The following is a 12,530-nucleotide window of genomic DNA, read 5'->3' on the forward strand; positions in this document are numbered from 1 at the left end:
TCTGAGTTAACTTCGCAGGGTGCAGTGCACTAGATGGTATAAAACTGATTTTCATCCCAGGTGCGGCTGAGATGTAGTGGTAGACACCAGCTGGATTTTGAACCTGGAGAATATTTGCAAGTGTCATATGCAGATTTAATCAAAATGCACTGACCAGCTCATCTCCTCATGGGATAGGGATAACAAAGAACATCAGGGGTGATGGGGATGGGAGCAGTGATGGGCAAAGCTAGTCAGCTGAAGACAAATGGCTATGCAGATCTAGGTCTTTTTTGCCCCTACATTCAGATGCATGCTGCTAGTTGTGCTCCTGCTCCACCTTTGCTTTACATACGCTTTCCTTTATCCAGGGCATGCGTTTCTCTTCTTCTAAGGGAGCTGCTTATCCTGCAGCCTAAAGATTGTAATCCATAATCCAAGAGCCATCACTGAATTTTGTACCTTATCCCCGGTTTAAATGCTCTCCCTGAAAAGGCTTGATATTGTTGTCTATTGCAGTGAACAAACATAAGGCAAGAAGCTGTGATTCACTGTGCAGGCTTTGTTAATGTGGGTTTGACACCAATAAATACATAAATATATAAATACGGTGTTCACGGTCCTTGTAGACAACTAACCCTAGGCATGGAACAGTTCCTATGTTGTTTAATCGAGTTTTTCTAAGTGGAGAAACTAGGAGAAGTTGGTTAGGAGAGAGGTTTCCAATAGCACTTGTGGCCTGTCCCAAGACCTTTGCAATGATTTTACAAGTACTTGCAGCATCAAGGTGTGCAAAATTAAACATGGAGGCTGCAGAAACCAAGGGATAAAATTTTGATTTCTTCATCTTAATCCCAGAGCACCTTTCCTGCCCTCTCTGTTCACTGAGTGTGGGTTGTTTAAGAGGGCTACCATCTTCTGCTAATGAAGTGGAAAGCAGGTTAGTTGCAATGCATAGCTTACCATCTTCAGCATGTTCGTGGCCGTGGGAAATACAGATCTCCGTATTTCATTGTGTTGCTCAACGATCTGGTTTTGGTTTTGAAACTTAGAATGAGGAAAGGAGGAAATGCCAATTTGTTTATACTGAAAAATCTGGAAAACAATAACAACGAAGGTTGCAGTTATCAGAAGTTTAGTAAGCAAGATAAATTATGAGCTTCTCATCAAAGTAAAGCTTCTTGGAAATGCTCAACTTACCTTTACTCCTTCTTCTATTCCTATAAGTTCTCTTTTTTAGTCACTGATTCATCTTATTTAATTTTAGATAGCTATACCATAGATGTAAATATCTAAAAGTCACCTCAGTTTGCCTTTATGGTCAATTAGAGAAGTAGAAGATGAGAGAGACTAAATTCTGAAATGTTCAAGTAAGAGGAATGAATCCCACTGCTTTGACTTCAGAGCTCAATTCTACATTTTAAAGTCTGTAGTCAGTGGCTTAAAGTGGCACCTAATGCCATTTGAAATGTCCATAGAGCCCTAGCTAGCCTGAGACTGTTGCTCCAGAAAGGTATAGCTGTCTGTACAGCTGCCCATGAATGGCTCCGATACCCTGGAGGGTCTCAAGCTGCACCGAGACACTTCTTTTTGAGCAGCTGAACCTACTCCATGAGGTGTCGTACATCTTGTTTAACTTAAGACATTTACAGTGGCAGAAATGAAATCTCAGTCAGTTATTTCAGGCTGCTGCTATACTCAGGTAAAGAAAACAACCAACGTAGGACACAGTCCACTCGAGATTTATTGAAGAAAGAGATGATTGACATCCTTGAAGTACTTGCTTCTTTTCATTCCTTATTAAGTAGATCTTGATGAATAGCTCACATTCAAATGTCTGCATAGTAGGTACCTTCCTCTTACAAGATTAACTCTCTCTAAGGAGAGGTGAAGACTAAATTTCTGTTACTTAGCTAAACTATTTAAGAGTAGCTTCAGTTCATATTATTTTTTGGAAAATGTATTTTAAAAATTATTCTTGTGAGGAATATTTTGATAGGCAGAAGAAATATTTTAATGCAAAGATCTGAGAAAACCAAGAGTTCAACTTTATTGTGTTACGTTAACATGTAAACAATAATTTCAGCCCTGAATTTTAAAGTGCTAGAGGTGACTAAACCAGACTATATCATGTCAGATATCTATACAATGTGCTCAGATATGGCTCTTTTGCATAGATGAATGCACCTACCTGTCCATCAGATTGGTGTAGCAAAGCAGCCAGGAAAACGATTGCAGTTAGTAGATCCATCTCTACAGAGGGAAAAAAAAAAACAATCCACAAACAAACAAACCCCAAAATCCATCAATCTCTGTTGCATATAATTTTTTGGTGTAATGTCTTAAGTGAGCAGATACAAAACAGTTGCAAAGTCAAGCCTGCCACAGAGAAAGTTACTTTAGTTGGTACCTAATACAGTTGAATGTGCTGAAATTGTGCGAGTGGGTGTGTGGTGGTGCACGGGCACCACTGTCTCGTACAGAGAAAAAGCTCCACCTTGCTTTGAAGCAGGGACCGTAAGTAGCATAAAGTTGCATGTTTCTTGTAACAGATGGATCAACCCCCTCTCGAATTTGCAGCATTTCCTTCATCTTTGCCTCCTTGCATAAAAAAAAAAGCCCATTAATTTGTTCAGTAGGGTCACATCAGTGTCCTGCTCAAGCAAGCATCATCTGTATTGGGAACTGGTATTTTGGAGTGGAGCACTGAACACATCAACAGTTGTCTCCATTCCTTTCCTGCTCCCTCTTTCCTCATCAAATCAGCATTACAATGGCTGCAGTAGGTGGTGGTGGTCACCCTCAAGTTACATTTTACACCTAGACATATACAAAAACTTCGTGAAATAATACTGGCTATAGCCCTCTGGCTGCTAAGATGCCTTATAGAAACAAATACCACAGTCTGAAACCTACTCATATTCATGGAATTTTTTTTTTATACATGTCAGAAGAAGCAAAGGTTACATATCTTTGTATTATTGAGGATATACAGGAAATCATGTCTTTTTAGTTGTTAAAGATGTGGCAGAAACCCAAGGAAAAGTAACTTTGAGCTCAATAAGCTCAATTTTAAAACAGACTAAAGCAAGCAAGGAAAATAGATGTAATAAAAAGCGTCAAATACAATAAACCTTAGAGCTGGCCTCTGAGAAAAATCCACAGCGTGAGCAGTACAGGTCAGTGGTAGATCTAGGATATCCTGCTTGGTAGGGAAACTATTGGGATAACACCTGTTAAAACCCTAAATATACAATGACAATATATATAATCCACACATCCATCTCTTCTAAGTGATTAAATAAACATGTTGACATTAGGTGAGAAGAATGGGTTAAGCGCTTTTCCTTCTGGCAGGAACTGAGGGATGGATTCTCATCCAGAGAACTAACGGCAAGTTACCAGGGTCCTGGAAACACATTTCCTTCTTTTTTCACTGAATAGAATGAACATTTCTTGTTCCTAGAATGATGATTTGGAAGAGATGGCATTTATAGCATTACTCATAACCTGTTCATTGTTTAACACCTGAAATTGTCTCTAGATTTTTGAACTTATCTCCTTTCATTTATGTTGTTTATGTTACTGAAGTCAGTGGGTTTACTTGCTATTTAGTCCTGTGTGAATGAGTTGGCCTACATCTGTGGTGTCAGAAATGTCTGCTTAATATAGGGAAAATAAAAATAATAAAAATAAAATAATAATAACAATAATAATAACAATAATAATGATGATGTTAATTTTCTTCTCAGATGCTTTGATATGACTCTCTCATTAATAAATATTGCACCAGCTCCAATACTTTAATCTTCACTAGAGAGCAAGTTCTATATGCTGTGGTCTCTAACTGGGCACAAGCAGGTCCACATCTAACCCTCCTTTGGGGATGAACTTCCAACCAAAATTCAACCCTGGGCAGAGGGCTTGGGAAAGGCCTACCAGAACGCTGGAGAATATGAAGTTTTTCAAACATCTTTCCTTGTGTGTGAGACCCCTTTTATGTTCACATTTTATGAGTATTCCACACTGGTTTGCAGTAGGAGTGTTCCAACACACGTCTCAGTGTGTAATGTCATGGGAAAGGGCTTGATGTCATGGTGGTCTTACCAGCATTTAGCTTTGAAGTTGAGAGTGACTTCCTCTGAGTTTAGATGCTAATAGCTATAGGCATAGGTAGAAAATTTATCATTTTTACAACACAGGAAAGACTTTTCACTAAGATTGGAGGTCAGTTAAGCAGAAATCATAAAAGCAGCATATAACTTTTGCACCCAACCCAAAAGATGTTAAGGCCAATATTCACAGCAAAGTGTTCATGAACAAACATGAGGCATAACTCCATGTATCAGAAGAAGGTTATCAAGCCACTTTTGGAACAAGATAAGTTCTTTAATTTTTAGATTCCCAGCTATGCAGAGCTTGAACCTACCTCTAGGCAAATTACATAAAAGAGGAAAAGTGAAAACAATATTCTCTTTTCACTTGCCTGGTAGCAACGCAAGACTAAGTTGTCTGAGTTCAGACCAAAAGCTGTTGGGTTATTCTGTGCCGTGTGCTGTATTCTTTCATGACATCACAAGGTAATGAGCTTGGGACACCAATTCCCAAACTGATACTAACAAAAATGACGGCACAGCACTGCCAGGCGGAGATGTGTGTTTGAGTCCAATGGGCTTCATAGTTACATTTTGATGGCACTGTGCTTGGGCTAAGAAATCTTAACTCTTAGGAGGTCTAGTCAGCTGGTGAAAACACCAAGAGAATGTAATCTGCTGAATATAGTGCTCTGGGTACTGGATAGGTTGCAGCTAGATTGATCATTTATTTCAGTGCTGTATTCTGTAGCGTGATATAAATCAACAAGACATATGCTGTCACACCAAAGACTTCATGTCGTTTAGACATTCAGTCTTTGTCTTGTTTTGCCATACTTGCATAAGGAAATCACGTGTATGAGGTAGAGGCAGGGATCTCACTCATATTAATGAAGAATAAATACTTAAACTGAAGGGATATCTTTGGCCACTGAGGAGTTATCTTGTCCTTACATGCAGAAGCAAGATCTTTCTGGGACTCCCCAGATAAGTGCTGCAACTGGAAACATAAAACATTTCTAGCTCCAGAATTAAACTTGATTAAAATCCTACTGCACAACTTCGATTGTCAGACTGTACAATCAAATCTGTCCCTTGGAGTAAATGTATTTGGCATTACTTTCAAAATCAAAATACCACCGTTCCCAGATACAATTATCCTTCCATGTCAATAGTATTCAATCCACTAAACCACTTCTATGCTTCTGAAAGACAAGTGCTAGCAATGCACTTTTAGATAGCTCTGCTTCAAAACTGGAATTTCATGCTAATTTGATCAAATGTGAAAAAACAAAATCTATAGCTAAGAAGCTAGAAAAAAAGTTTTATTTGAAAAATACGGTGCGGGCTTCTCGTGTGTAGTCCTGGGGCTTCAGTCCTCTGCAGAGCCTTTTTCCTGCCAGCTGATAAATCTTTCAGGGCATACCAGCTTTGAAAGTTTGTAAGAATGGGAGTATTTGTCTTTTCAGGTACTTTGATATAAGGTTTTTCTACCTTCTCCGAGTCTACATCTTTAACTTTCATTTTGTAAAAAAAAATTTCACTCTGCATTAAGGAAAGGCAATCAGCTTACTGCATACTATAAGTATAATAGACATTTTAATACTGCATATACCTGAAAGCTTGGACAGATTGTTAACTTTTCTAGATGGCAAAATCCTGAGTTCAGCTGTGCTGTTATAACCCAGTACTCAAGTGAAATAAATTCAACATAAAAATAATTCAAATGACATTAGAAAAGCATTTCCCATGATTGACCATCCTCTGCAAAATGGATTAATTTATGTTCACATTTGAAGAATGAAGCAAGTGAGTCAAAAGTGTTACCCTTTGACCTAAAGAAACATAGGAATTAGACTTTACTGAAGCCATTTCTCACCCACACAGATGGAAAGTGTGCTTTCTAAGAGGAAGATACAATTTATTTTTAAATTCTTCCTCTGTGATTATTATAAGCAAACATTTAATTATTACATTTGGTACAACTTAGATATTAACTACATTAGCCTTTGTAGCACAGTGCCCAGTCAATACTGACCAAGCGACTCTATGGATAAAATTTCTAATATTGAAATAAAGTTCTGCATACATTACCTTCGTCCAGCCAGAGTCCCTTTATATCTTAGGAAGAGTGGCAGGAGTGAAAGGCTCTAGGGTTGTATATATATATATGCTTTCCCTTCTCTTTCCTTGTCAATATTTATTGCCAATAAATGACATCAGCTTTGGGGCTGCACATTTTAGAAAAAAGAACTTTTCTTAAGGAACAGGTGACTGAAAAAGAACCAATCCAACTGCATCGTTCTGGGCAAGGAAAGAGAGAAGATAAAGGGCCTGTCCTTTTGCAACACTTTGACTTTGCCAAAATACTTGCAGTTTGATCAGCAAGCGGTACTTGATCAACGGTACTGATGCTGTGTTCACAAAAGGAACGCTCAAGTTTTGGGGGCATTGCTTTGTAATTGTCTTTTCTGGCTCTGGTAAATGAGTGGAATAAGTGTTTTGAGGCAGAGACATAAGTCTCTTCATAGCCACGCACAGAATGACCTGCACGCCGGGCAACACAGTGATATTTTCTTCCAAGTGGTTCCTGAACTTCCATTTGCTAAATAAAATTTATATTGCATTAGTTCACTGAGGCCAAAAGGCTGTGTAGGCATTATTGTACACACAATTCACCCTGTGTCTTGCTGAAGAGTAACCTACTTACAGACGTGTATATCTTCTCTCTTTAGCTGGAAGGGATGCGTGGCATGTGTTTGCTTTTTTGCTCTAGTGCAGCATCACTCAGCTCACCTTTCCTTCTTGCAGAATCTTTACTTCCACTCATTTATAAAGCAATATCACAAAGTCAGCTTTGACAGGTCGTCAGTGCTCAACTCTGCTTTATTTAAACGCAACCTGTCTTGCTTCCTTCCATGCTGCCTGTTGGCTTTCAGAACGCATAAAGCATCTGCACATCTCCTCATGCTTTTCTTGCAGTTCCCTTCCTCATCCTTGCCTTCTCTGTGATGCCTTGCACACTGAGCACCGTTTCGTTGTGCTGGGTCGAGGTTGCTGTACATAGTACAACTCAATATTGTTTCATTGTTTCCCATTTTCTGCAGTATTTCTGCAGCTACATGCTGTTGCCAGCATTTTAATATTGGGTTATAATTCGTAACACAGCTGCTTTTGTTCTTTATTTGTATAGCGGGCAGCACTATGGGAAGTCGCCTGTGATAAGGTCTCCCACATCCTCCTACGTTCTGAGATAAGGGCAAGGGTGCTTTTTTATCTAAGTGCTTGCAACAACTTTGATGAGACCAGGGTTATCACCATCAGAAAGCCTAAAAAACTGCCTACCCTAGTTATGAAGGCTGCATCTCTATTGACTGTGAGGGGAGGCGGTCTACCACCTCCTGATACTCAGTGTCCTGAGAGACAGTTCCAGTATTTTACCCCATCCACTGTACTCAGTAATTTTCATTAATTTGCTACAGTCACCTGAGCTTTATTTGTATCGTTAAAATGAAACAATACTACTGCAAGCATTTCTTTAAAGCGTGCCACACCTGTTTAAATAGTGAAATCCATTTGTTCTATAAAGAATGTCTGTCAGATATGCTACAATTCATGGTCTATGGGTAAAATAATTGGGAAGAAAACAAAGATTAATAAAACTGACATCCGTAACCATGGTACAAAGAGCAATTTAGCATATCAATTCCCACTTCCTCATGTGGATTACCTGAAGGCGTGGAGTAATTTAATTTTTTTAAAAAAATTAAGAACTAATTCCACAGGGTTCTGCAAATGTATGTATTTTTTTTAAAGATAAATCTATGGAAAATTCTTAAAAAAAAAAATCAGTTGGAGAGATTTGACTGTTGAAGTTCTTCTTCCAGCTCTTTTATAAACCTGAACTACAAGAATCTGATTTGAGCTCAAGCAATGTAGGCAATATTTCAGTTTCTTCAGTTCCTCTGTTCCGTTGAAGTTAATGACAGCTTAACTAGTGCCTTTGATTAAAATTCATGCTGTTCTGTGAGATTCAGGCTTTGCACAGATCTTTTTCTTAGCTGTACAAAACACCTGGCAGACCTGATCCTTTCAGCTAACTTGGTTTTGCAAAAATGAACATTATTATTTCTTCCACACGATGCAATTCACCTTCTGCTCCCTATTCTTAGGCAGATAATCAACAGGGTAGTAATTCAACCAGTTACTGTCAGAAGGTGGTAGGCGCCACACAAAAAAAAATAGGTCAGGCAAAGGCAAGGCACATGAACACAGAAGCTAGAAGTCTCTCTGAAGGACGACCAGGGTTGAGATGCTGGGCATAGATGACCTACAGATTGGAATTTTTTACTACAGCACCATTATAATACCGCACCATTGTTTTTGAACTGGAGGTGTGTGTTCAGCTAGCATGGAGAGCAGGTAGAGCAAATCCACCCTCCTCAGAGAAACACACCATTTGATGTCTTCCCTCAACCTTCGGAGAACAAAACTACTCACCACGGCTTTTCTCCACCATCTTTCAGTCCCAGCAGACGTGCTGATTAGATTGCTGCCCACTGGGGCCCAGCTGCGGTCTTTAAGGGTTGAAATTCGCTGTCACATTACAAAGGAAAGCATTTCAGGCGCCATTCCTGAGTTTAAGCTTCTGCTGAACACGGCTTAATCAGATCTGCAGTGGGCAGGGATGAGGAAGAGCTGAGAAAGACCCAAACCATCACCTACTAGCTACATTTGGAGACTTCTGCTCAGTCCTGAAATTCTTTTGGTCTTGTCCCTTCTAGTGGCTGCTACTGAGCTTTGTGTGCTTATATACATAATATAATGTGATTGATTTGTAAGTTCAAAACTACTGTGAATAAATATAGTTCAGGTTATTTGCTCTCTGGCCAGTAGCAAGGAAATTCTCAACAAGTAAGGCTGTAGACTAAGCACACACATAACTGTGTCTGACTGTGGTTACCTGAGGCAGTGCTATTTCAATAACTACGCACTTTTGCCACAGACAAATAATCTTATAAATAGATTTAATAGTTAAATACATTTTTATATAGGAAGCAAGTGTTTCTGAATTTCCTGATCTCTTGCTTTGAAATGAAAAGGGAGATTTTTAACTTTTTGTGACTTGTAAACAGGAGTTCATTACTCTTACAGTCTTCCTTAGAGAAATCAGCACCCTAGAAACAGAGCACAGGAGAGGATGATATTAAAAGTAGTGGTTTTTTCTTTTTTCTTTTTTTTTTTTTTTCCAAGAATAGAGGTCATCTTGGCAATTAATAAAATAAGATAAAATTGTCAGCATAATCACGTCAGTCACTCCCACTACCTGCAAGGACCAGCCAGTTAAATTCTTTAATTTCCTATACAATTTTGATTTGATTGACAAAACATCTGTTCTAAAGTGCTAGTCTGATTCTTAGTTAGAAATAATCTTTTTTTAAAATAATGATGACTTCACAAATGAATTCAGTAGCTCATAATAAACCTAGCATATTGTTCCTTGAAAAAAACATATTGTTTATAAAAATTAAAAGAATATTTTTATTTTATTTTTGTATAGTCAAATATAAGTCTCTCTTATTCGCTTAATCTATCACTTCTTATAATCACCGCATTAAGAAATTCCCACTGAGTACGTGCTAATTTGCTAGTTTTACTGAATAAAGGTTTGACTAGCAGATTTGAAGCGGGATTCAATTCCCTTACATTGGCTGTTGAGATGTTAAGCGTCTACTCCAAACTCATTGTCTAAACTCTTAGTAGTCTATGGACAAGGTAGGTGCAACCAATAGGTCACTCTTTCCATTGGAAGTCAGGGATCTCAGGTACATGGGTTGAATTAAGAACATGTGAAGTAGGAGCTAATGCACACTAACAAGCAGTCCCACCACGTCTTCTTTGTGGGAGGGCATGAGATATTTCTAGATGTTTTGAGCAGAGCGATATTATTTTTTCTGAACTCTCCTCCTTCTGCAAAGCCCCAGATCTCTCAAGCAAATGGAGACTGCACTGACAGCAACACACAAACTAGTCATTGCTGCTAACCTATGGCTAGTACCCATCCTTTGGACCACAGCTAAGTTATGAAAGTACTCATCCTGAAACAAAAAATATGGGTCTAGATCCTCCACAGGGAATTTCCTCCATTAAAGGAATACAACTTTTTGCACTCCCTAGATGATAGAGAGATTGTGTTCAAGGCCAGGTTGGATGGGGCTTTGAGCAACCTGGTCTAGTGGAAGGTGTCTCTGCCCGTGACAGGGGGTTGGAACTAGGTGATCTTTAAGATCCTTTCCAATGCAAACCATTTTCGATTCTATGATTGCAGTAAGTCTCCTCTGCAACACTGTGAAACTTGAAACCACTATGTGACTATTCATAACCAAGGAAAAAACCCAAAAAACCTAAATGAAACAACAGTAACTGTGCATAAGCACGGTATCACGAAATAATTTAAAAAATTGTCAACCAGAAACTTTGAGAGGCCTGTTCCCTCCCTTCTGCACCCAGAACAGGATCTGCTATAAATAATCTGTGTCTGACAGATTTTTTTCTACATGGTTCTTAAAAGTATGCAGCGAGGAGAACTCAAGGTTTCCTTGGGTAATAACTTGCATTCCTTTCTAGTCTTACCATTCAAAAAAGTGCTCTTAAAGTCTAACATATAAAACTGCAGAAGGAAATTACTTTTGGGGGTGGAAGTCATTTGCATGAAGTCCAAAATGAAAGCTAGAATTAGGAAATGATTGCATTACTAAAATTATACACTTTTCATCTCAAAGCTTACACTTTTCATATCAAAGCTCAATATGTGCATGTGTTCATACTTTTTTCAGTCTTTGTTGAAAAGAGGCAAAGCTGGGCAATATAAAAGTATAGCATTGTTCTTTATTTTAATTGTATTGGCACTTCAGCTACAGTTTAGGCTAGTGATTCATTAGAAACATTTTCTAAATCTATGCTACAGGACATCTATGCCCAGCTAATGTTTTAGAACAAATCTGTTATTTGAAATAAATCTGGTTAACAGGAAAAAAAGCAAGCCAGGAACAAATTTTCTCATAATCCAAATTGGCTTTTGATATAGGTGATTTATTGAGTGATTTTTTTTTTTTTAAAGGAAAATACATCCCTTTCCTTCCAACTAATAATGAAAGACACAAAGCAATGTAGACTCCAAATTAGCACAGATGTCTCAAATGTAATGATGATCTGGAGATATTTCTTTCTTACTCACAGATAAAAGTGGTTTTAAGGGCTCAGCTTCAGTTTACATAGTTAATGACTTCAGCCATAACTATCTCTGTGTAAAACAAGCTACATGAACAGCTAAAGATTTTCATTAATGTCTTTTTGTTTGCTACATGTATTTGATGGGAAAAAATGTTTCTCTAATCTAACAATAGTGATGCCAATGTGGTGACTTTTGCCATTAATTCCTTAAAAAAAAGTTAGCCCTAAATTCATTCCATATATAAGCATAAGAGTATGCCAGAGGTGTTGTAGATGGCACAGAAAGAAGGTTGGTCTTGTCACAGTGTCCAGTTAGTAAAAAATATCTTGAATTGCTGAGACTGAAAATTGTATCAAAATGTAGGAGAAAACAGGAAAATTGGATTTGCAAGTCAGTGAGTCTTTCATGGACCATTCTATTGGACTGGTTACAGTAAGTATATGAGAAACACTTGGAACAGTGAAAAGAAGCAGTAAGATAATCTCCATGTAAAATCATGGTATCCCAGCATGTAGAATCTTTTGGAAATTATATGGTTGACTAATTGCAATTTGATTCATAACAATTACTGAACTAGCAGCGTTTGTCCGCAGCCAAGCTTGTTTTTGGAGCTATTTCTCACCTATTTTGTAGTAGCGAGGATATAACACTCTGAAATGGGAAACTACTTGATAAAAGATGGATGCAACCTACATAACCAGAGGGCATATTACATACAGCATGTCTTGACTGAGAGGGCTTTCCACATACCTTGCTGAATCTGAGCCATTCCACAGTCTGATATGCAGGAACCATAGGACTAGATGGGAAAAAAAGGCAAGAGAAAGTATTTAATTGCATGAAAAAGGCCCTGAAAAAAAGCACTGTAAAGGGATATGTAGATTCCTGGTTTCTGCATCCTGTAATGTTTTTTCCTTTTAAAGAAACATGATCTGATAGAAAATGTACACACAGCCCAGGAAGCAGAATCTGGAACACCCTGTTCTGTAATGAACCGCTGAAAAAAAATAATATTTCCTGGCTGAACTGATACACGTCTTTTACAAGTTTCTGATACTGGAAAGTATCCAGTTATTAACACTAGCATTGACGATATCTAAGCATACATGCTTACGTTAGTGATTTCCTATGGTCAAGGCGGGGAAAAGCAAACACATGTTTCTTCATAAATCAATGAATAGATTCTTTTGAAAGAAGTCATAAAATATAGTTGTGTCTAACTA

At 38.1% G+C, this 12,530-nt stretch overlaps 1 protein-coding gene across 1 annotated transcript in view; it reads right to left on the reverse strand.

Moving 5' to 3' along the window:
• CRISP2 (cysteine rich secretory protein 2) overlaps nt 1–12,530 on the reverse strand; it is a 92,753-nt gene that overhangs the window by 3,498 nt on the left and 76,725 nt on the right. The window contains exons 14-16 of the mRNA XM_063330926.1: nt 12,058–12,106; nt 2,171–2,232; nt 943–1,074 (exon numbers count right to left, since the gene is read on the reverse strand). Coding sequence (XP_063186996.1) covers nt 943–1,074; nt 2,171–2,232; nt 12,058–12,106 — 243 coding nt within the window. The remainder of the gene's footprint in view (nt 1–942; nt 1,075–2,170; nt 2,233–12,057; nt 12,107–12,530) is intronic.

The sequence above is a fragment of the Chroicocephalus ridibundus genome, chromosome 3 (genome assembly GCF_963924245.1).
Source record: "Chroicocephalus ridibundus chromosome 3, bChrRid1.1, whole genome shotgun sequence".
Lineage (NCBI taxonomy): Eukaryota > Metazoa > Chordata > Aves > Charadriiformes > Laridae > Chroicocephalus > Chroicocephalus ridibundus.